The 26,473-nt window shown below is 38.8% G+C and overlaps 1 protein-coding gene and 1 non-coding gene across 2 annotated transcripts; both read left to right on the top strand.

The window, feature by feature from the left end:
• Positions 1–16,161: 16,161 nt before the first annotated feature.
• On the top strand, positions 16,162–16,267 carry LOC118852518. Its single transcript, XR_005010590.1, has one exon. It is a non-coding gene; the product is annotated as a U6 spliceosomal RNA (small nuclear RNA).
• Positions 16,239–16,616, top strand: LOC118851217 (60S ribosomal protein L26-like). Its single transcript, XM_036760718.1, has one exon. The coding sequence runs from the start codon at positions 16,239–16,241 to the stop codon at positions 16,614–16,616; it is 378 nt and encodes a 125-aa protein (XP_036616613.1).
• The last annotated feature ends 9,857 nt before the right edge of the window (positions 16,617–26,473 follow it).

Here is a 26,473-nt window from a genome sequence, read left to right as displayed (position 1 = left end):
ATTTGAGGACCTAAAGTGCCACATGTGGCCTCAAAGCCACGGGTTCCCAACCCCTGCTCTAGATCATACCACCAGACTTTCTCTGAATATTGGAGAGCTTAGTTAACCCACTGATGAAGATAGCAAGAGCCATGAGAAGTCAGGGACAGGACTACTCACAGGTATCTGGAGTACCATCTGATGTCCAAACAGTATACTGTAGCCCCTCATTTAATATTGCTTTGGTTAGAGTAATAGAATGACTGACTAATGAGGGACCAGTCCTTAAAGTATTCACAATATACTTGGCTGAGAATCCACATAGAGGTTTTCTGAGCCTCCCTTCATAAATGCAGATGGGAGAGCTCTTCTCTCCATAATTCAGAACATATGCAAATATTCAGAATGTTTTCTGATGGCTTACTTTTAATTGCCTGCTAATATTGAATATGCGTACAAGAGTTTGCAACAGACAAAGTGGCTTTCATTTCCCTTCCAGCTTCAGAATGAGGAAGAAGAAGAAATGCTGTGAGCCTTTCAAGAGGAGAGGATGGGCATGCGGCTCCTCTAATTCATCATCTTTTACGTTTATTCTTTCCTGATCTTGGGGAATGAGTATCAGAAATAGAAGAGATCAAACTAAAACTTTATGAGTTTTGAAAGGAAGGAAAATCACCAATCTATAGCAAAGTCTGTTGGTAGCTAGGAGTCAATTCTGAGAGGCAACATGCTTGATCTAACCCCATAGTGAACTAACCCAGCAACCAAGACACCAAGTCCTACAAGCAGGGCAGCAACCCATCCATTGGCTATTCCTAACTCAGATATGAACTTGGGCAGAGGGAGGCAGAGTGAGGGGAAGAATATTTAGTAGTCACAACTTGAAGTTGAGTTCACTCTGCATGGTTCCTACTATATCTTCTCAGTAAATGTTCCTTTGTAAAAGCTAATTTATATTAAATGGATAATTGATGTTGAGAAAAAACCAGCTGGTCAAATAGATATTGAAGAGATATTAATTGAGATTTAACTGGAGAGAACATAATGGATGGGGAGTCATGAATGATTGTATCATGCCATTCCCAACCCTTTCAGCATTACTTACAGGACCCTAAAGGGGAGTAGTTGCCAAGTGAACTCAGAGGATCCAACCCACTAGTAAGAGATGGAAGAGATGATCCAGAGACTAGGCATTACACAAAGGGTTTTATCCTGGACAAACATTAGACCTTTGGTTATCTGCATTTGTGGAAGCAAGCTTACCAAGCCTCCATATAGATTGGTAGCAGAGCATAGTGTACATGTACTAAGGACTAGGTGCTTGTTGGCTAATACTCCCATTGCAGTATCAAAGAATGGGCATCAGATTGGATGCCTATTAATTAGAAAATGTCTGGGAAAATTGTGGCATATGGATGTGATGGAATTTTTATGCTATAAGAAGTGATCACATGAAGAATTTAGAGGAACATGGGAAGATATGATTGAATTTAGGCGGATTGAAATATGTGAAACCAGAAAAACCACTACCTAGTGACTACAATAATATAAATGAAAAGGTCACTAAAAGGAAATCAAACTCAGAACTGAAATTTGTTCACTGGTGGTCCTGGAGAACAGTTAATAAAACTTACTTTCACCTCTAAGAAGAGAAGCAAGGGGCCATACTCTATTACTGTGTCATTTGTTTTTCTTTCACCAGTTTCCTTTCAAAGGATTGCTTAATTCCTGGGCAGTGTATATGGAGATGGATACCTAGAAATGCCAGTGGTGACCCTGGGTGAGTTACTTCATCACTGTGGGCCTCAGTTTCCTTATCTGTAATATGGAGGGATTAGAGTATAAAGTCTTTAATGTCCTTCCCAGCTATAACTCTTTGCTCCTATGACCCTGCGGGTCTCTCAAACTATGATCCTATAATTGTTTTTGTTGCCCACCTATATGCTTTATAATTAAATGATCAGACAGTGTGGATTAAAAAAAGTGGGCTTCAAAGCCAGGAAGATCTGGAACAAATACTTACCCTCTCAGCACTCCAGGCAATTGCCTAAGTTACAGAAAAAGTCCTGAGCTACACTGGTAGAGGGAGTTTCTTCATCTACGGAGTTACTTATACAAGTGAAATCATTGGTTTAGTCTCTATCTAATTATCGTATTTCCCTTAGCTTAATTTCTATGTCTCCTTTTAACAACTTGGAATGTCCCAGCCCTGCTGCTCCCTATTGCTCTCCCTGTTGAAAATCTTCAGTACGCCAATTCCACATTTGTGGTCTTTGGATTCTATCTAAAAATGAAAGGCATAAATAAAACAAAAATATGCATACATGTATATGTGCATATATATGTACATGTACACATATGTACATATTTGTGTGCACATGGGAATTTGCTTGGAAAAAGAACAGAGGTTTCAAAGGGCACAGTCAAGTGAGCAATGTAAAAACCATGGGAACAAATAATGTTGGTCTGAATAGGAGAGGTTAGGGAGGGGATGGTGTCTGGAGGGAATCGGCAAGTTTCAGTGCAAACTGGAATGATGTGTCAACACTAAGGGAAAAAGATTGTCTGCAAGGTGGGTAAATAGTGAAAGATCTTCAAGAATTAATTGGCTCGAAAGAACCAACAATAATGGAGTGGATTGCTCCGCCCTTAGACATTAGACCCCATGGCAAGGCTCTTGAGATTTTTCAGCTCTATCACGTAGGAGTCCTGAAAATTGAAGGGAAAGACTTTATCACCAGCAGTGAGGCCTGGGAACATAGACAGATCATCACAACAGTGGTGATATTTGCTGAACACAACTTCATCCATAGATTGAATGGCTAGAGGCTGCTGTTTGGCAAACTGAAGTGGGGTGATGACAAGCAGATTGGGTTGAAGTACTTAAATAATACACTGACAAGCAGCTTCAGAAAGATAAAGGAAAGTCAGGGACAGCTGGGAAATGCTGCATCAGACAGATCAATCTGGTGTGCAGTAATTGGGAATGGTAGCTCCTTTTGAACAAGGGTATTAGACAGATTGCAAATCTGAGAGGTGGAATTATCAACAGTGGCTGGTTCTCCAAGAGCAGATGCAGCCATAAATCGGCGCCCAGCCAGCACCCACAAACAAGGATGGAGCATCACATGGTTGGTTCTAACCCAAGCCTTTCACAAGCTCTCCAAATTGAGCCTTCCATAGTTTGACCTTCAATTCCACTCCCAGAGAAATGAACAGTCATTTCAGAAAATAATAATAATAATAATAATAAATCTGGTTCCCAAGAAAATGGAAGCTTGATCACCCTTTGTATCCCTTTGTATCTACTTAATCAAAGACCTAAACACTAAAGCTGGGGGAAGAAATAACAGCGTTGACAGAGGCAATGTCATCCAAGTACACATCTGGGTTCCACTATGTTTGGCTTAGGTTCTGAATGATTCACCTATTAGAAGAAGAAGAAGAAAGAAAAAAGCCTCTAGACTTTCTGGACTAGATGATTTACCAACTTGGCAAAACAGCCGAATTTAGCTTCCAACAGGTCCATCTTGTAATTACTGTGTAAGGATTTTCAATTTCTTCCTATTCATCTAGGCCAACTATTCCCCAAAATGTAGGAGAAAATTCTTAGCATGCAGATACAAATGTGGATGTAGATATAGACATCAATTTGCAGGCCAATGTCAGTGTAGAAATGAGGCGGTGTTGCATAGTAGATATAGAACTGGGTTCAAAGCTAGGAAGACTATGTTCAAGTCTTGCTTCTGACATATACTGGCTGTGTGATCTTGGGTAAGTCACTCTAGGTCAGTGGTGTCAAACTCAAAATAGACACAGGAGTCACTAATCTGTATGCTGGTCACATATAATAATAGCTAACGTTTATATAGTGCTATGTTCCAAGCGCTATGCTAAGCACTTTACAGTTATTATCTATTTGATCCTCACAACAACCTTGGGGGTAAGGGGGTGGTACTCTTATTATCCCCATTTTATAGATGTGAAAACTGAGGCAAGCAGAGATTAAGTTACTTGCCCAGGGTCATACAGTAAGTGTCCAAGGCTGGATTTGAACTCAGAACTTCCTGACTCCAAGTCCAATGCTCTGTCCACTGCATGACTTATCTGCTAGTTTTTAAATGTAATCTTCTCTGTTTTATTATATTTTCTTTCTTTTGTTCAATATTCCCCAATTACATTTTAGTCCAGTTCAGAGGTGTTTGACACCTCTGCTCTAGGCAATTCTTTAGGACTTTAAGTTACAGAGAAGATGGCAACCAACAATGAATAGGAGAGGGACTTTCTCATGTATCCCAATGAAACCCTAGATCTGGTCCTTGTCTTTGCTCCTCCCTAGATATGTGTATCTAAGTCGAATGTATGTGCATCTATGCACCCACATATATGTGTGTATATAGTTAAAGATGGATAAGATGAGGGGAAAGGAGTGGGAAGAGAGGGAGAAGGAGAGCGAGAAGAGAGAAGCTCGCTCAATGACACTTGAATAACTGGCCCCTAGTGTCCCATAACAAGTCAGCTGGCAGTAGCTCCCAACTCCAAGGGGTTGCTATGCAACCAAAGTGAGGGAAAGGAGGAGTTCCAGTCACCAAATATGCTCACATAAATTCATGGGCTGGAATAAAACAAGTTACGTGTTTATGTAGGCACAAACATTGTATAAATTATCAGATAGTAATGAACTGAAAGAATAAAACAGTTTTTCAGCTAGAAAGAAAAAGCAAGGAAAGCAGTTTGTGGTTTTTTTTTTTCAATTCCCCCTCCCCCACCCTTTCTTCCCTCCCTGGTGAAAAGCTGACAGAGCCCTATGGAGTTAATTAGGTTTTCATTTAATTTGATCATTCCAACTACTGTATTAGTTATATAGCAAGAAGGACAGTAGGTGGATGGTCAGCAATTAAATTGGAGAACTGACCTATGCCCCTGAAAGACCTCTCTCTTTTGGACTGTATTATTTTTTTGACATGAGGAAGTGAACCTAGATCCTGTCTCCAAAGAAAATGATTCTAAATCATGGCTGGTGGTAATTTTGCCAAGACTGAAGGTGTGCTTTGCAGAAACCCTGCCTCTGTGTTGGTATAGCCGGAGGCCCTGGTACAACCACCCTTGAATCTAGCCTGCACATACCCTGAGGTATTTCATAAAGCCAAAAACAACACAGCGAGGTCTGAATGGAAAGATTATTTCTCCCAATTCCAAACATATAAACTTTGGATAACCTTGCTCTGTTAAAAAGGCCTAGAATTCCTTGAGGCTGAAATAAAGATCGATTTCATTTGGGGGAGATAGAGGTGAAGGATGAAGACAATTTCTGAAGGGTAGTTGTGAAATGACATGCTTTTCTCCCAATTGTGAAATTTCAATACTTACACCATGCTGGTAATCTTGGCCAGCCTTTCCTGATATACTGAATTCATCACAGATCCCCAAAGTGTTAATACAAGTACAACATTATGAGTGTTCACTCCTTTGTAAAGCTCAATGCTTTCAGAAATTCAACAGAGCATAGCCTGCTCACTCCCAAGAGGAGGTGGGGAGGTGCGACACATGCTGGTAATTAGGCCAGTCACTAGGGCTGAGGCACACTGTTCCCCTCAGGAGAGAGGGATGGGTTCCAAAGTGGATATAAAGCAGAGGCCAGATCAGGTCAGGAAATCAAGTTTCTCAGGAATCCAGAAACCAAGGGGCTCAGATTAGAAGTGGAGTTAGGGCAGATATTTCAAGCTAGGGAAGTTAACACTTGATCAATAGGCTGGGATGATGGCAAAATATAGTAAAAAGGATACAACATTTAGAAAAAGCAGACCTTGGCTCCACTATTTATCAGCTATGTGGCATTGGACAAGTCCACTTTCATCATCTATAACATGAGCTTAGACTAGATTAATCTGAAGGAGCCTTCAAGCACCCAAATTCTATTATCCTAAGATCCTGAGATTGGTTGTCTGATCTGATCCACCTCGCCAAATCTTTAGCCTTTAATGGAGACGGCATGGGCTGTCCATCCCCATTTTGCTCTAAAGTGTCAGTGTGGCCGCAAGGAATGCCATCCTGAGAGCTGTAACCAGGGCAGAGCTGCCTAAGGGCGTTGAATTCTCTGATAGAGGGCTCTCACAGCATTGACACTCGTGCAACATGTAAATGAAGATAGCACCTAGTTAGCAAGGGAAAGGGAACAAACATTTCTATGGCACCTACTAGGTGCTAGGGACTGTACTAAGAAAAATTTACAAATATTATCTCATTTATTTCATTATCTCATTATCTCACTGCAACCTTGTGAGGTAGGGACTGATGTTATCTCCATTTTAGCACTGAGGAAACTGAAGCAAAGAGAGGTTAAGCCACACAACTGGTAAACCTCTGAGGCTCAACTTGAACTCAGGCTTTCCTGACTCCAGTGCCGAAAACCATCTACTCGCCAGACTAGGTGCCAGTAGAAATAATAATTAAAATAGGAAGCTGCCAGATGGTGCCCTTAATATCCCATCATTGCTAAACCCCAGGTGAAGTCCTCTGCAACCTGTCTCAACCTACTTCACTTACCCTGTCTGACAGACTCTTGAACAGTGGGGCTCTGCCTCCCTCTACTTCAAGGCTATGCCATGGGTTCTCGCTCCGCCAATTAGTCAAAGGCATCAAAATTTCTAGCTGCAACTGATGGGCAAAGTTTCTAGCCTCAGCCATGCCCCTCTTGACTCAGCTTATTCGTAAGGCTGTAGACTCAGGCGCTACCTTGGTCTAATATCACAGCTGACTATAAATATACTATAAGTGGCAACCCCACTCTACTGATTAAATTACCATAATGGTTGTCATTTATATAGCACTCATTTGCAAAAGTGCTTTACATCATCTTATTAGTCAATCCTTACACAAAGAATTAATTTCATTATCTCCATTTTATGGATGAAGAAATGCAGAAAGAGGTCAGTTCACTTGCCAAAGAATATAGAGTAGTGAAGGCAGAAGAGAGATTCGCATTTTCTGAATTGCAAATCAACTAATTTTGTTAGAGTATGTTAGATTTCTTTAAAGCCTGCAAAAGCTTAAACATTCTATTCCTTTCTATTTGAGTCAAATAAGCAATGATTTAGTAAATAGCTATTACTAGCAAGGCACTACGATAGGCTCCAAGGGTACAAAGCCAAGAAGAAATTGCCCCTGCCCTGAAGGAGCTTTTATTCTACTGTGGGAATATAGCATGGGTGCAAGTACCTAAATACAAATTTTGTAGAAAGTAATTTCCAAGGAGAGAAAATACTGACAAAGATTGGGAGGGGGAGGGGAAGGAGGGGAGAGAATGGTCAGGAAATGAATCCGAGTAGAAAGTAGGATCTGAGGTCTGCTTTGGAGGAAGCTACATATGTGGCAGTAAGGTGAGAGTATTGTACTTTGCAGAGCTGAGGAATGACTTGTGCAGAGGCATTATATTAGGGGATGGGATGCTGCCAGTTCAGACTGGGAGTTCACATAACATGACAACAAAGATGTGAAAAAGTTATATATATATATATATATATATATATATATATATATATATATATATATATATATATATGTATGTATGTATGTGTATGTGTGTGTATGTGTATGTGTGTGTGTGTGTGTGAAAAAGCCCTTTACAATGTTCCTCTTCCAATACCTTGTCATTGTATGGTGATCTTGAGGGCTCAAAGACATCCTATAGGAGCACAAACTCAATCCGGTCCTGTCAAGCAGCAAAGGTTTCATGTACAGACCAAGATCACAGTATTCTGCCACCTATTAGGTGCTTAATAAATGCTTGTTGACTCAGCTTATTGATAGAATGTTGGTCTTACTCTCCTTCTTTGCCTACTGAGCATCTGTCCTTGAAGGCTGACCTCAAAGGATACTTCCTTTTGGCAGTTTTCCCTGATGGATCATTAATGACCTTGCTTACCCTATCCCCACCATACCCCAGACTTCACATTACACTTCATTGCATACCCTTTGACCTAGGAATACGACTTCTAGGTCTATATCCCAAAGAGATCATTAAAATGGGAAAAGAACTCACATGTACAAAAATACTTATAGCAGCTCTTTTTTGTGGTGGCCAAGAACTGGAAATTGAGAGGATGCCATAATTTGGGGAATGGCTGGACAAGTTGTAGAATATGGATGTAATGAAATACTATTGTTCCATAAGAAATGATGAGCAGGCAGACTTGAGAAAAACCTAGGAAGACCTACATGAACTGATGCTAAGTGAAGTGAGCAGAACCAGGAGAACATTGTACACAGTAATAGCACATTGTATGATGCCTAATGTGATAGATTTAGCTCTTCTCAGCAATGCAAGGATCTAAGACAACTCCAAAAGGCTCATGATGGAAAATGCTATCCACATCCAGAAAAAGAACTATGAAGTCTGAATGTAAATTGAAGCATAATATTTGTCCTCTCTCTCTCTTTTTTTGTTTCTTCTTTCTCATGATTTCTCCTATTGGTTCTAATTCTTCTTTGCAACATGACTAATGTTAAAATATGTTTAATATGAATGTATACATATAGTCTATATGAGACTGCATGCCATCTTGGGGTGGGGAGAGGGGAAGGAAAGGGGAGAAAATGTAGAACTCAAAATCTTATGGAAATTAATGTTGGAAGCTAAAAACAAAACTAACAAAAGCTAAAAGTGCATAATACTTCCTTTTGTAACTATAAACTTAACATATTATCAAGGGTTCTTAACTTTTTGTGTGTCATGGATCCTTTTGGCAGTCTGGTGAAGTCTATGGACCTCTTCTCACAATGATGTTTTTAGATGCACAAAATACAAGCTTACAAAGGAAAACAATTCTATTGAAAAACAATTATTTAAAACAATTATAAAAACAAGTTCACAGAGTTCAACAGAGAGCTTGGAGGAATCAGTTGGGGAGACATTAACATTTATAGGGAAATTGAATGCATGGGATTCATAGAATTCACTGAGAGGATGGACAGGACCATAGAGTAGAAGGGCCAGCTCAGAGACTTGGAAGAAAACCATGGCTCAGGGGAGAAGGATTCAGCATAAGAAAATGAGAAAAGGCAAGACATTCAGAAGGAAAGCCAGGCTTAAATTGTCAACAAACATTAATTGACAATTGGTATTCATAGCATATGGTCTCTGTCTAACAATCAACAAAGTGATATACTACTGGAGAACCTGAATCAGTACATGTACGTTTATATTCTCACTAAAAAAAATTAGGAGACATAGAGAGGCTCCAAGTAAATGAAAGGATGCCTTACAGGTTCTCCATAGAGAAACAATTAAGGAGTTGGTGGCTGATATAATAATAGCTCATATTTACGAAGCACTTAAAGGCTTGCAAAGTGTTTTTATAAATACCTTATCTCATTTGAGCCTCATAGAAACCCTATGAAGTACGTGTAACAGGCATTCAAGGAAAGGAAAAAAGAGAATTTCATAGGGTACTTAGTTTTCTCACCCTTTAGCCTTTATGATGAGCACAAACAAACAGATAAACAGGTAACCTTTGGCACCTTATGTGCCAATGCCTAATGGGAAGGATAGAGAATTTCTGTGAAGAACATGACAATATCTTTCAAACTAAGTCAACATACACTTTGATATTTCTTAACTTCAGATAGAAAAAACTGGCAGAAAATATGATTCAGAAAAACAAAGGCTGTAGATGTTTGCTTATCATTAATACTTCCCTTAAGAAGTGAGTGAAAGATTACTAAATAAGTTAAGCAGCAAACAATATCACATACAACAAAACTGATTATATTCTAATAGATAAAAAATGACTAATTCTCAACATGGTCATTTCAAAATCAACCATTAGTGACCAGATCATCTGCAATCTCTTTTAAAAAGCTGTGATATCCCCCAAAATTACAATGGGCAGAAGTAAAGTCATTTCTTTATTCCCGTTGTGTAAAGCATACCAAAAAAAAGACATGACAGTATCAAAAAAGACACTGATACAAAAAAATAGACATGCCAGTGAAGATTACAGAATCATTGAACTGGAAAATACTTCAGAAGTCATCTATTCCACCCTTAACCTGAATAGGAATTTCCTTACAACATCTCTCACCAGGAGTCATTCATTCTCTGTGAAGGCTTCCAGTAATGGTGAGACATTATCTTCCAAGGACACCCATTTCATTTTCAGACAGTTCTAATCTACTACTATATTCCCTTACATAAAGCTGGATATCTGTCTCTCTAATACATTGTTCCTAGTTTTGAATTCAGTACACAAGGAGAATAATTCTATTCCCTCTTCCACATGAGAGTCCTTAGAATACTTGAATATGACTATCACGTTCCCCATAGTCATCTCTTCTCCAGGTTCCTTCCAGTGTTCTTCTTATCTCCTATTTTCTAGTCCTCTCACCATCCTAGCAGCTATCCGTTGGACATTTTCTAGGCTGGCAATGTCCTCCCTAAAGTGTATTGGCTAGGACAAAATTCAATACTCCAGTTACAGACCGGAGTAATATTAAGGTTTGAGGGGATTATAGTAGAAACCTTGTCATTTAGAACACTGATGTTTTAAGGTCTGTTACTTGGCACTAATCCTTTTCATCACACATTTTGCTTGAGAAACAGACAGATTGGTTGTAGAAACCACTAGATTTTGTTTTTGTTGTTGTTGTTGAAGTGTCGTTGCATATTTTTCTGCTGGGTGTGATATCCACCAAGACAATTCCAATATTGGAGAACTTGTGTTCTGTGAAGATACCCGAACCACATCAAGAACTCGGTTTTTAGCTAGTTACTGTGTTGAGGACAACATTCAAAAACCTTTGGGCCATGCTGTGGACCCATTGTGGAAATGTACAGGATGATAAATAAGTTTATGGGATGGCGATAATAGCACTGTCTGAGCTGTCTTTGACCATATATGTTGATGCAACATCCTAGAGATACAGTTATGTTTGCAGGTGCTAGATAGGCAATTTGGTGGTCCTGAGAATTCATGGGGCAAATATGGAATGTTCTTTGATGTCCTTTACCAGGAAGTCAAAAAAGACTTTATGTTAAAGTCAGAGTGCCTGCCACAGAGAGCAGTAATTAAAGGGGCAATGTTTGTGGAACATAGCAAGTACAATATATTAACTAAAGTGATCAAGGAACTGATACATAATGAAAGACCATAGTTATAGATATTGATGTATACATACCGAGGGATAGTTACTTAGTGATGTGTTTGGTGATTGGTGGTTAAGGAATTAGAAACAACAATGATAGATCTAGCAGATAAAAGCAGTAACAAATGTCAGCCCCACCTGGTTCAAAGACATCTCTTCACAGAATCACAAAATCTGAGACTCAGAAGGGACCTTATGACCATCTACTCTATCCCATACACAAAAGGAATCCCCACTATAACATATCCAACAAGTGGTCCTCCAGGTTCTGAGAACAGCCCTCCTTTGGACAGCTCTATTTATAGGGAGAGTTTTTCTTCACATTGCGTTCAAATTCCTAACTTTGCTGCTTCCACTCTGCTTTGATCACCTATACCTTTTTACAAGTGATCACCCATCCTAGTTCTACTTCCTGGCATCAAATGGAACAAGTCTACTTATTCCTCATCACTACGCCCTTCAAATATTTGAAGACAGCTACCATGAAGCTTCTGAGTCTTCACTTCTACAGGTTAAACAATCCCACGTCTTTTAGTTGATCCTTAGATAACATCAACTCAAGCCTCTTTCCCAACCAAGTTTCCTTCTTCCGATCACTCTGAAATTTATCTATGCTTTCATCCTCAGGTACAAGTCATTGAAACCAAAAGAGAGACCAACACAGTCCAGTGAAATTCCATGACAGAAACCTGGACCAGGTCCGTTGAAAAGTATACCAGAAAGAGTCCACCGAGAAGGGCACAGAGACTTGAGACCAAAGATCAGGATATCTTGCTTCAGGAACAGCAAGAACAGATTTTGATCAATATGGCCAAGTTATATTTTGGTACTACTGTGGATAAGACAGACATTCACATGCTAGATGTAAGGAAAATGGGATACCTTGATTTGCTGGTGTAGCTCCAGGTGACTAGGGGTGCTGAGTAGGTCAGAAGGAAACAAAAAAATATATATATATATATACATGTATATATATATATATATATATATATATATATATATATATATATATATATAATATCAACTATCATGGTTATGTATCACATTCTAGAGGCATGAGTCATTTAAGTAAGCCCAGTACCTTCATAGTTAATTGAAAGACACAGGGCCTTAAATGAGTGCATGCTTAATGAAAATTCATTGGAATTGGATTACATTTGCTTCAATGCAAATTTCAGCACTCTCCAAACAGACCAGAAAGAGAATCAAAAGTGCCTATTAAAGAAGAAGCTCACAGAAAACTTATTATGACCATAGGGGAAGTTGTCACACCTCAGCACTAAGACAATATTAAAGGAATATTCTCAGAAACATTAGGAAGCTAGTACCTGGTTTAGGTTTTTAGAAACATATTCTGTGTGTTTTTCTGCTCCAAATGATTTTTCTGCTTTCCAATATATTTTAGGAATTAGTGACATAAACTATATTCTATCTCCTTCTCAGTGGTTTTTCACAAGTGATCCACTATGCTTGGAATGAAAAAATATTTTTAAAACACAGCTCATGTAATGCTATATGAGATCTTTCCTGATTCCTTCCATCCTTAGTTATTAGTACTCTCTCCCTCTTAAAATTATTTTTTTCATGTCTGTTTGTTTGTGTCATGTTATATCCTCCAATAGAATGCAAGTTCCTTGAGGTCAGTTTCATGGCTAGTTTTTGTGTCTCCAACACCTGACGTGATGCTCTTTACATTGCTTTTGTTGTTCGGTTGTTCAGTGAAGTCTAACTCTTCATGACCCCTTGGAATATAGCACTTCAATACTGTCCATGGCATTTTCTTGGCAAAGAGACTAAAGTGGTTTGCCATTTCCTTCTCCAGTAGATTAAGGCAAACAAAGATTAAGTGATTTGCCCATGGTCACATGGCTAGTAAGTGTCTAAGGTCAGACTTAAACTCAGGTGTTCCTGACTCCAGGCCCAGCATCCTATCTCCTGAGCCACCTAGCTGCCCTAGACACAGTAGGTGCTTAATGTTTCTTCAGTTGAATTAGATTGAACACTTTGTCTAACTGGAACCTATATCTATCAGGACTCCAGGTACCCGCATTTTGCCTTGAAGTTACACCAGGTAAACATGGCTCCCATGTCTCATCCGTCATCATGAGGTGATGAGCTAGTCTTCCTCTTTATTGAGCAGCTTATCTCCATCAATTCCAGTTATTTCCAGTTTCTTCCTGGTTTCAATTCTGACTTTTCCATTCTAGACTCCTCTTCACTTATCCTATCTAATTTATATGCTTCACTTAATCTGTCATTCTACTCACCTTCATTTGTAGTTGCCTTTTCCATCTCTTCCTCTCCCCATGATTTGGATTAGGGTTGCCCCTCCAGCTATACTTTTTTGAAGAAATAATAACGCTCCACTCATAGCTTCCCACAGGGGAGTTCCCACAGGGCCCTTCTTAGCATGCATTCAAACTTCATTGTCAAACAGAGCTTTGGCAATGGTGCTGATTAATCTTGTCAAGCCAAATCTTTTATCTCTATGTTTTAGTTTTCAAAATGGAAAAAAAAAAATGTGGGTATAATAATGTCTATACTAAACCATTTCAAATGCCTATTTCGTAAATTATCTAATTCCAGTATGACCCTTCCACTACTACTTAAATGAAAAGCAACAGGGAAAATTAGCAAACTTAATTACAACAAAGATGGTGATTTTTGTTTTCTAATAGTTTATAAGAAGTTATTCAGACCCAGCTTCATTCTAGTCTCAAGCACTTTGAATCAAAGCCTCATTTTGTGCACTATTACACCTAAAACTAAGGTAATACTTTTCATTTCAAAAATGTAGGCTCACAATTAGATTTCTAGATGGTTACCTGGGTAATTGTTGCTATAGATAAAGGACGCATAAGTCCCTTTTCTGCAGCACATCCATAATCATTCCCATACCCAACAGATATATACTATCACATAAAATGTGATCATAAACAAAAAATAATCAGATTTGTTGAGCACTATTTATTCTCTCAGATATCAAAGATGACTATTTGTCCCATCACCATCATCACTTAAAGTTTCAATTTCAAAAATCTGTTCTCCCTTGTCCCATTCTCTCCAGAATAAGAATGCTGTAAAAGTTCACAGTAGTATTTATTGGCCTCTTAGGGGATGCTAACAGCAACCAGATAACTCAAATTTTAACTACTCATAATTCAGAGACTCCAACTCCATTTATGAGACTAACTAAGAGTACATGCAGGCCTAAATAGCCAACAACAGAGGAATTGTTAAATAATTTGTGCAAGATAATGTAGTTAGCTCAATGAAATAATACAATTAAGATTGACAAGTATGAGAAAGAATTAAGGAATCTGGGAAAACTTTTTTGAAATAACGCAAAATAAGAAAAAAAAAGTAGAATGGAGTACACATTTATTATGCTGTAATGGCAAGCAAAGTGGGACTTTTTGCTGTTTTTCCTTTTTGCATGCTTCTCAGCACTAAGGTAATTAAGTGCCTTTGATTGAGTCTTGCCTTTATTTCAATCAAGAGTCTTTGCTTGAATCAGGAGTCTTTGATGATCTGCTTAAGTCGCAAGAAAGCCTAAGTCACATGAGTTTGAGTCACATGGTTGTGAAGCCCTCTGACCCTGAAGAAGTGTATGTATACTCTGAAGTTAGCATTTTGCCTGGGGGGCTCACTCATTGAAAGAGTGTTACTGTGATTTCACCAGAAAGGACTCTGGGTAGCCATTAAGGAGCCTCCCCAGCTTTGAAAATCCAGATGGTGGTACTTTTTCCTCTCTGATTAACTATGTATGTATTGCTATGGACAGACAGAAGCCCTGTCTGCTGATTTGTGTTATTTGCTCTGTTTATGTAATTTCTGCTTGTAATTTTTGTTTTCTCTGAAATTCAGGGTGCTGACTTTTCCCCCTGACCTAAGAGAATGCTATATGTACGTTTAATTAAAGTGAGATTGTAAACCCCTTGAAGTTCCTTTCCTTAGAAAAGCAGATCAAAAAAACCTGTGCTACCAGCCCTCCTGTGTGCTAGTGTTGTTGGTCTTAATCCTCCACAGCAGCTGCTAGTAGCACTGTTGTTAGAAAAGCTCATATGAAGAAGAGTAAATACAAATAAATGAACAAAGAATCATCACAGAGACGGGGGGAATTATTGAAGAAGTGTTATGATGCCTTAGGTGATGAAATTAATTTATTTAAATCTAGTATCCCAGGATCCTAAATTCAGTACTAGAAGATACCACAGAGGCCAAGACCAGAACTGATAGTTTACAGGTGAGGAATCTGGATCCCAAAGCAGTTAAATGACTTGTCCATGGTTACACATTTTGTATCAATTAGTAAGCAAATGTTAGTTGTTTGTGTTGACGTCCAAAGTTAAATTTCTTTTTTTCTTCCTTTCTTTCTTCCTTCCTTCCTTCTTTTCCTTTCTTCCTTCCTTCCTTCCTTCTTTTCCTTTCTTCCTTCTTTTCTTTCTTTCTTTCTTTCCTTCTTTCCTTTTTTTTTCTCTTTCTTTCTTTCTTTCTGTCTTTCCTTCCTTCTTTCTTCCTTCCTTCCTTCTTTCCTTTCTTTTTCTTTTTACTGGATCTGTGGTTTCACTTATTAGGGGAACTCCCACAATCAAAGAAGATCAACACCTTCTCTGCAATTTATACCATTGCCTGGGGCCACTAAGTAATTAAAGAGTCACAGAGCCAACATGGGTCAGGGGCAGAACTTCTACTCAGGCCTTCCTGGCTCTGGGTCCAGAGTGCTATCTACTCTAACATGCTGCCTCTCAAGTTTCCACTAAACCAATTAACAAAAACTATTTTTAAATTATTTCAAAGAGTAAAAGGGGATTTCTTTAGATTTCATTAAAGGGGTCAACTACTGTCAAATGTCAAACATCTCTTTTGAATAACATAGCCTATTCCTAATTGGGCCATCTAATTCCCATATCATTAACAACTGTTATTTCTAAACTAAGCTGAGTATTAGTTCTAAGATACTTTGTATATGGGGGTTAGAGGGGTAGTATTGATTGGAAAGGAATAGGGCACAAAAGATTACTTCTTTAAAGTTGTTTGGTGCTCTCTTCGGCAGCACATATACTAAAATTGGAACGATACAGACAAGATTAGCATGGCCCCTGCGCAAGGATGACATGCAAATTCGTGAGTGTTCCATATTTTTGTATTCTGCTCTCTCTAAGGAGCTGAGACAGAAGTACAATGTCCACTCCATGCCTATTCAAAAAGATAATGAAGTCCAGGTTATTCAAGGACACTACAAAGGACAGCAAATTGGCAAAGTGGTCCAGGTTTACAGAAAGAAGTATGTGATCTACATTGAGTGTGTGCAGCAGGAGAAGGCTAATGGTACAACTGCCCATGTGGGCATTCATCCCAGCAAGGTAGTAATCACAAGGCTAAAGCTGGACAAAGATCGCAAAAAGATCCTTGAGCGAAAAGCCAAATCTCGCCAAGTAGGAAAGGAAAAGGGCAAATATAAGGAAAAAACTATTGAGAAAATGCAAGAGTAAAAATTACATGGCTGTAATTAAATTTCTAGAATGAAAAAAAAAAGCTGTTTGTCAGTTTTCAAAGAGGGTGTCTACATAAGATGACCTCATCCCCAAAGCCATGTCAGATGGCTATTCAGGAATATCACTTTGAGACCCAGGCATTGCCTAGGTACTCAATTGTACCAACTGAGATACTACACTGGGCCTAGGGCAGAAGGCTAGCCTTTTGAAAGTACTTTCCCGTTTTGAATGTATTCAGGGAATAGGACAGAATAAAACAGATTATAAATTTAAAGGATAACGAATTGCACCAAAAAAAATCTTCATTACTTCTAAAAATTGATTTAGAAACAGATATGCCTGAGTGTGAATGAGGGAATGAAGAATTTAATGGGATGAAACAAAATTCTTAAAGGAGCCATTTGGCTTATATTTGTGTCCTAAAGCTCTGTGTATAGAAGGGACAAATAATAATGAAATGGTAAATGGATATTATGGGGCTCATATGGATGCAATTTGATCTGCCTGTATACTAGAACACAGGAGACTTTAATTTTAATGGCAGAGGATTTTCTGTGTTTTATTGCCTAATGAGAGCCATAGACACATGTGACAATTTGGTGGATTTATATATCGTGTATTCAAACATTTTATAAAGTGTTGTTTGAAAACATCTAATATAATACCATGTACTTGTTACTGTGACATAAATAGGTATTCCAGGATATATAAAATGATATACGGGAATGCTAACATTTCTTGCCATCGAATAGAGACAATAAATCTTATCAGTATTGTCCTTACTACAAAACGCTCATTCAAACAAAGCTACTTGAACTTTAAGCTACGAAACTGTTTTTAGCTCAATAGATATTCATATTTGAAGTTAACTACTTTCAGCCCATGACTTGACTACCTAGACTCCTTTTGAACATTTAACTCAAGGCCTATCTTCTCCTGTGATTGGTGAATTCATCCTCAGGCCTCCTTTAGAAGAAGCATCCATGCCAAATTTGCTCCTATCCAGACCTAGTTCAGACCACAACTCCCAGGACTCATTCTGGACCCCAGTGGCCATCTTCATACTGATGATGACTCTAGCTGTACAATGCCCTCCTCTTACTGGTGAGCTTTTTCTGGAACCTCCATTTGAGAAGGCATCCACACTAACCATGCTGTCTCCAAGCCTGGTTCAATCCATGACTCTCTGGACTCCTCTGGACCTTGCCCTACGTGGGTACTTCCCCTCTCCCCTCCATGCCTTTTTACCTCCCTTTTATGTGCTGTCTTTCCCTATTAGAATGTAAACTCCTTGAGGGCAGAAACTGTTTTGCATTCACAGTACCTAGCACATAATAAAGCATTTAATAAATGCTATATCATCTATCTTCCATCTGTATCTATCTGTACAATTTTCATCATAGAAATGCACGCTTCCTGTGCCTTGCAATAAAATTGTTGCATAGATTATGCATAACCCATTTTTTGGAGACACATTTTTGCACTGCAGAAACAATGAATCCTCAGAGTTCTGAAACGTTCTAAGAATCTTATGAAGGTAAATACAAATCACAGAATTTCAGAGGTTGGAAGGGATCTCATCAAACATCTACTACAATCCATAACTGGACAAATATCTTATCTACAACATCCCTGTCATCTAGCCTTTGCATGAAGACTTTCAGCGAAGGGGAACCCATTATCAACCAAGACCTACTGACCGAAAGTTCTAGTTGAAGAGCAGTTTTCCCTATCTGTCAAACCTAAATTTGCTTGTTTCCACTCTCCATCATTATTCCTCATTCTTTCTAGGCCCAGTGAGAAAAAGCATGCGCATCATTCTATTTCAGTCTATTTTTCTGAAGGGAATTGCATCACTGGTGATTTATTGTTCTATTTCTGGCTCTTGAGTGTATTTGTTGTAGTTGGGAATCTTACTATCCTGTTAGCACTGGGTTATCTCAGCATCAGGGAAGCATCCATACGCTCCTTTATAGTTTATACAGTATAATCAGTCACTCCAATGAGCAGCAGCAAGCGCTCTTCACTTTGGTGTTTGGCTGCCTTTCCTCCAAGGTAAACATCTAATAATACACATGGCTCTGACGTGTGGTCTAGGGAGATTCAGTCTAAGAAGCAGATATATAAGCAGCTAATCCCCATCACTGGGAATGGAGTGGGGTTTTTTTTTGAGGGGGGAAGGCAAGGCAATTGGGGTTAAGTGACTTGCCCAAGGTGACACAGCTGGTAAGTGTGTCAAGCATCTGAGGCTGAATTTGAACTCAGGTCCTCCTGACTCCAGGGCCAGTGCTCTATTCAGTGTGCCCCCTAGCTGCCCCCTTTAGTTAACACTTCTGACAATGTAAGCTTTACTTATCCAGTTGGACTGTAACTGTGAGGGGAGCTTCTATGTTTTGTGCTTCCTTTATTTTCTACATGTTTCCTGAGCGCATAGTAGATGCTCAGAAATGTTTGCAGATTAAAATTGAGTGTTAAAATATTGCTCATGGAACTTAAATACTTTAAATCATATTTGTATAGGCATACAAAGGATTTTCTGAGCGTGTCAAAACAATAATAATAATAATAATATCTAGCATTTATGTAGCCCTTCAAGGCTTGCAAAGCCATTTACACACATGATCTCATTTGTTCCTCACAACAACTCTGTCAGGTAGGGGCTGTTGTTATCCTCATTTTAGAGATGAGAAAACTGAAGTGCTCTGAGAGCACTGAGAACAAACTGAGAGAAGTAATGTGAACTATTAAGGGTCACAGAGATATTAGGTATCTGAGAGGGATTTAAACTCAGGCCCTCCCAATTCTAAGGTTATTACTGAATCCACCACACCATTGATCTGCAAGAATATCTATAAGTTGCCTTGGATTAAGTGTGCCTAAGGAGACAGTTAGGTGGCACAATGGAGAGAGTACTCGGCCTGGAGTCAGGAAGGCCTGAGTTCAGATACTCACTAGCTGTGTTATCCCGGGTAAGTCACTTAACCTGTATTTGCCTAATCCACTGGAGAAGGAAATGGCAAGCCATTCCAGTATCTTTACAAAGAAAACCACATGGATAGCATTGGCATACCACAGGGTCATGAAGAGTCAATCACGACTGAGCAACTAAAACAACAAAGGGTACTCCCCTCCAAATACATAAATTGAAAGAGAGGGGAATAATAAATGTAAATGACAAAGGCTAGTCATTAAAAACCTTTTGAAATTACTAGGAGTTTGTCTTCCATAAGTTCACTGCTTTTTATGTTTAGCAACTTTAAAGTTGGGATTTTTCAAAGACTTTCAGAAAGGCAGAGGGTTCTGGGTAACACACAAATTACAGAGGATAAATGCGCCATTTTTGGTCAAAAAGTGAAATGCTTTAGTCACATATAAAGATAAATAGGTTATAGGCACCACAATACCTTAAGTTGGCCCCCTTTAATGATATAACAAAGTATTAGTCAAAGCTCCATCAAAAGAGGTAGCAGTAGGTTGGCATAGGTGGTTGAGAGCCAGCCTCTGAGTCAAAAAGACCCTAGTTCAGTTACAGACTCTGACACGCATTGGCTGTCTGATCCTAGGAATACAACTTAACCTCTCAGTGCCCCCAGACTACTCTCTAAGACACAAATGAAAATAGAAAGAATAACAAAACAATTAAAAATTAAAACTACAAAATTATAATGACCAAACTTGGCTCCAAAGAGGAGATAGGAAAAGACACTTCCCCACCCTCATCTTCTTTGAAGAGATAGGGAACTATGGGTATGAAATTCTACATACAAATAGTAGATTTCTCTATATGTGTTAGTTTGTGAAACTTTTTTTGTTTCTTCCTCTTTTATCCTTCTTTATTATAAGCAGTGGCTCTCTGGAAGGGGGTGGTAGGGTTTGTGAATTCCTCAAAGACCATGTCTTTTTCTTCATGTCCACAATTTTTAGTCTGGTGCCTGACACTTAATAAGACAGATAAGTAGTGATCTGAGTTCAAATGAGGCCTCAGACATTTACAGCTATGTAACCCTGGACAGCTCACTTAACTTCTGACTCAGTTTCCTCAGTTGTAAAATTGAGATAATAATAGCATCTCCCAGGGTTATTGCAAGGATCAAACAAAATAATACTTGTAAAGCATTGAGCCCACTGCCTGGCACTTAATAAATGTTTGTTTCCTTCCTTCCTAATAAATATGTGTTGATTAACACAAAAATAAAATATATCAATAAAATTTATTCCACAACTAAAAGTTGTGGAGAAGTATAATGCTGATATGCATGGGGAGGAGGGGAGGGGATTTTATCCAATGTTTCCTACTTCAATAACATCACAAATCCAGTCCAGAAACAAATTGAAGGTTTGGTTAGTTAAGGCTTTACTCCTAGTCTAATGCATTCAAAGGAACTGCCTTCATTTTTTTTCTCTCCCTGTTTCTCTCTTCCTCCATACCTCTCTCCCTTCCACACTTAGATTGCTCACAGCAGGAGTGTCTACTGGCTTCTCACTGTTTTTCTGTCTTTCATATGCTGCCATGGCACCTGGTGGAGCCAGCTTCTTTGCAGTTTTCTAGATATAAGAATTGTTTAATTAAAAAAGATGCCTCTAAGATTGCCATGCTTGCTGATGATTAATATGCTGATTTTTTCAAATGTTGCCCCTTGCTCATCATTTTGGTTGTCTTGAACAAGGAATAGCCTCCTAGGATACTAGCCCTTTCATTTTAACTCTTTAACTATAACTGCACAAAGAGCCAGCCTCAAAGGTCTAGGTCCTGCTTCTGGCACATATTGTCTGTGTGATTTTTCTACTAGATCCTACTCCCTCTTTTCTTAAATGGCTCCTTATTCCCCACAACAAAATGATACTAGGAACATAGTAAGTAATCAATATATGCTTTTATTGATCAAACTTGCTGAATCCTGTGCCCTAGTAACACATTTGCAATTTTAGCAGGAGATTTCAATACCCTTCAATCCCATCAAGCCAAAGATGTGACCAAAAACAATGTGGGCAAATCACCAGGTCAATGACAGAGCACTTCTGGATTCAGATGCCCCAGGTTCAAAGTCTGTCTCTGACAGTACCTGATTACCATGGGTAAATCATTTAATCACTCTAATGCTCAATTTCCTGTAAAGTGAGAGATTTGGGCTATGTGGCTTCTGAGGTCTCCCCTAGTTCTTGATATTATTACCCTATGAACCAAAATCAATCTTTCTATTATGACTGGATCTATGAAAGCATGCCAAACCAAAAGTCTTACTCTAGCAAAGATGGCTGAAATATTCACATCATGAATGTTTCTCACTTTGTTATTATTGTTATTCAGTCATTTCAGTTGTATCCCACTCTTTACAACCTGTTTGGGGTTTTCTTGGCAGACATACTGGAGAGGTTTGCCATTTCCTTCTCCAGTACATTTAACAGATGAGGAAACTGAGGCAGAGTTAAGTGACTTGCCCATGGTCACATAGCTAGTAAGTGTCTGAGGCCAGATCTGAACTCACAAAGGTGAGTCTTCCTGACACCAGGCCTGGCAATCTATCTAGTACCACCTAACTACCCTGGTTTCTCACCTATCAATCAATAAATAAGCAACTCTATAAAGAGTTTCCCTAAAAGAGATGAGTAAACTTTATCTTATTTACATTTACTTTTAATTCAGAAATCTTCCTTTCAGCACATTCAATTCAGATATCAATGTTATTATCTTTCATTTGGTTAATAATTCTTAAAATCAGTCTCTGCCTTGGACCATATATATTCCCATGCTGTCCTTTCCTAGTTCCTGACATTACCCACAAGCTCTGTAAGCCAAGGCTCTCACAGAGAAGACCAAAGATGAAGATGGGGTTTGGAGAAGGAAATGGCAAACCATTCCAGTATCTTTGCCAAGAAAACCCCAAAGGGGGTCATGAAAAGTCAGACACAACTGAAAAATGACTGAATAACATGAAGATGGGGCTAGGGAATAGATCTATGATTTCACTGCAATATGATACTCCCTGGTAAGTACACTCCACTAGCAACGTAGGTCTGAGCCTTCTTTGCAACATTTGGCTTAAGAGAGTTGCCTAAGGCAGTGTCAAACCCAAATAGAAGCACGAACCTCTAAACTGTACATAAGGATCCTTACTGGCCGAATGACTTTGAAAATAACATTAATATTATCTATGTTTTATTATATTTTTATTTATTTTTAAAAAAATATTTCCCAATTACATTTTAATCTGTTCAGGCCACTCTCAGAAGTATTGTGGACCACATGCCTGTGGTTGGTGTGTTTGACCCCTCTGATATCACTGAGAGGTTTAAGTGATTTGCTCAAGCTCACATAGTCAGTCTGAACAAAAGTCTTCCTGGCTACAGGACTGGCTCTCTATCTACTATACCACAACTTCTCAGAGTTGTGATACTTTTAAAATGACATAAAACATCACTTCTAAATATGAGTTATAGGCAGCAAACCTCATTTGAAAACAGTTTCGCTTTAAATCCAGGAAAGCCATTTCCTTTACTGAAAAGTCAAGTCAACTATAGGGAACCATCAAAAAAATTTTTAGCAGGGAAGTGATATAGATAAACTTAAGATATGGTATAAAGACAGAGCAATGATATTTTAAATGAAAATTTAAGAAACGGGCAATGAGGGGACTATAACAATAAGAAAAAACATATCTGTGCTGTCAAAAAATTATGATCTTTTGCTGAAACCCATTTCCTATCAGCCTCAAATCTAAACATACTAATAGGGATAATAGTTGGTATTCCCATTCAAAACCTTGCAAAAGTTCCCCCTCCATCCCATTGTCCAGAAATGCCTTCATTATGGATAATAGAATCATAGATTCAGAGCTGCAAGGCACTCCAGAGGCTTTCTACTTTACTCTCCTTATTTGAAAGATGAAGGCCCATAGAGATTACATGAAGTCATACAGCTAAGAACTGAGCTGATGATTTGAACCCAGCTTCTCTGACTCCCCAATAAGATTACTTTTCACTGTATCATATAGCATATGCCACTGGTCTCCTTCACTCTCTTCCATGATTTCACATATATTACAAAGGGTTGAGGAAGGAACTAATTCTATGCAAAAACTATTACAGAGATGGGGGGAAAAACCGGTAAATTTCTCTGCATTTCTCAAGGAAATGGATAGTCTTGGTTAGCCAGATTTGAAACTAGATACGACTTTCTATATTAGTCATTACTTTAAATTGAACCCCAAAGCAGATTACAGGGGTTGAGCCAAATTAAACATATCAAGACATTAAGGATAATTGATTTTTTTCTTTGCTTTGACTACCATTCAAGTCGTTGTACAAGGAAAAAAATAATCAGTTTGAAAAACTTTCAATCTAATGATGGTGAGTGAAAAAATTGACCACTGAGTCCAATTAAATTTCAGAGGAAGAAGTTAAAAAGAGAAAATCCTTAACAAGTCATTTTGGCAGGAAATTAACTTTTGATTAAATAGCATGATTAGAGACTTTCAGGAGCCAAGATGTCAGAGTAAGCGGTAAATTGCCATAATCCTCCCATATTTACCTCCAAACAACCATAAAATAATGCTCCAAAACAATCCTAGAACAGCAGAACCAGCAAAAAGATGGGGTGAAACAATCTTTTGGCCCAAGAAACTTAGAAGATCAGCAAGAAAGGTCAAACTTGCTCAGGTAAAAGGGAAATGCAGCCCAGTATAGGAGGCATCTCAGCAAGCCAGCAGCAAGCTCCCCCTCAGAAAATCAGCAGGAGATCCTGAGCCCCAGTGTGGTGTAGCAGGCAAATGCCAACACTACAAACCCCCACATGCCTCACCATAGCCAGGGGAATGGGCAGACTCCACCTCTGAAAACTACAACATGCTTCAGCGTAGCCCTGGGCAAAAAGACAACCTCCAGCACTCAGACCTCCATGTGCTTCAGCACAGTCCCAGACAAACAGGTAGACACCAGCCCTACACATCAACACTATGGGTACCTAAACAAACAGGCAGCCACCAGAGCTGGTCTCCGACCACATGCTTCAGCATAACCCCTAGAAAACAGGAAGCTTCCAGGGGCTAGACCACCAGGTGCTTCAGTGTAGCCCTGGAAAAATGCAGAAACACTTCCAATGGCCTCAGCATATGCCAGACAATAAGCACGCAGATCCCAAATCAGCACCAGATAAGTTGTCAGATCTTTATGGCCTCTAACAGCACCAGCCACCCTCACCCCATTCCCTCAGCATAGAACCACACACAGGGTTCCCCCATGGCCCTCAGGGCAACATCAGTGCAGCAACAGGTAAACAGCCAGGGCCTACAGCCCCTGGTACAAGAAGCCTGAGACACTACCTTGGGAGCAGAGCTCAGATTTAAAAGAGAGGAAGAAGGCCAGAAAAGATGAGCAGAAAAACATCAAAAAAAGAATCATAGAAAGCTATTGTGGGGACAAGGAAGATCAAGACACAAACTCAGAAGAGGATAACAATGCCAAACCCCAAAGAAAAATGGGAAGTGGTCTCAAGTCCAGAAAGAACTCCTGGAAGAGCTTAATAAAGAACTTAAAAATCATATAAGAATGGTAGAAGAAAAATTGGGAAAAGAAGTGAGAGTGATGCAAGAGAATTATGAAAAAAAGATTCAACAACTTGGAAAAAGAAAACAACTCCTCAAAAAGTACAATTGGCTAAATGGAAAAGGAAATATGAAAGCCAACTGAGGAAAATAACTCCTTAAAGGTAGAATTAGGCAAGTAGAAATTAATCTCTATGAGATATCAAGAATCAATCAAACAAATTCAAAAGAATGAAAAAATAGAAGAAAGTGTAAAATACTTCATTGGAAAAATAACTGACCTGGAATATAGATCCAGGAGAGACAATGTCAGAATCATTGGATTACCTGAAAGCCATAATCAAAAGGAAGACCTGGACAGCATCTTTCAAGAAATTGTCAGAGAAAACTACACTGATATCCTGGAACCAGAGGACAAAACAAGAATTGAAATAATATCCTGATCACCTCAGGAAAGAGATCCCAAAATAAAAACTCCAAGGAACATAACAGCCAGATTATGGAACTAAAAGGTCAAGGAAAAATAACTGCAAGTGGTCAAAAAGAAACAATTCAGATATCAGGGAACCAGAATCAGGATTACACAGGACTTAGCAGCCATGACATTAAAGGATTGGAGGTCATGGAATATGATATTCCAGAGGGCAAAAGAGATGGGATTAAAAGCAAGAATCACATACCCAGTGAAATTAAGCATAATATTTCAAGGGAAAAAAGGTCATTAAATGAAGTAGAAGGATTTCAAGCTTTCATAAAGAGAAGACCAGAATTGAACAAAAGATTTGATCTCCACTATCAAGACCCAAGAGAAGCCTAAAAATGGAAAAAGGGAAAAGAAAACATAAGGGACTCAATACAACTGAACTGTTTACATCTCTACCTAGGAAGATGATACTTGTAATTCTAAAAAATTGTACCATTAATAGTACAGCTAGAAGGGATATACATAGACAGAGATGCATATAAAGTGAATCTGAAGAAATGACATTAAAAAAGTTAAAGGATGAGAAAGGGGTGTACACTGAGTGCAGAAGGAAGGGAGAATGTAGAATGTGTAGAAGTGTAGAATGGGGTAAATTATTGCACATGAAGAGGAGCGAAAAATGTATTACAATAGAAGGAAAGATGGGTGAGGTGGGCGATAGGCATCACTTGAACCTTACTCTCATCAATATTGGCTTAAAGAAGGGATAATATACACAATCAGTTGAATATAGAAATATACATTACCTGGCAGGAAAGTAAGAGAGGAGCAGATAAAGTGAAAGGGTGGAAGAATGATAGAAGAGAGGGCAGATCAGGAGAGGTGGTAAA

Source organism: Trichosurus vulpecula, chromosome 5, assembly GCF_011100635.1.
Source record: "Trichosurus vulpecula isolate mTriVul1 chromosome 5, mTriVul1.pri, whole genome shotgun sequence".
In the NCBI taxonomy this organism is placed as follows: Eukaryota; Metazoa; Chordata; class Mammalia; order Diprotodontia; family Phalangeridae; genus Trichosurus; species Trichosurus vulpecula.
Note: the sequence above shows the minus strand (reverse complement) of the source record. Positions and strands in the feature narration are given on the sequence as shown.

Bases quoted from the DNA above. Each gene is read 5' to 3' on its own strand.
- LOC118851217 (XM_036760718.1), top strand. From the start codon at position 16,239: ATGCAAATTCGTGAGTGTTCCATATTTTTGTATTCTGCTCTCTCTAAG.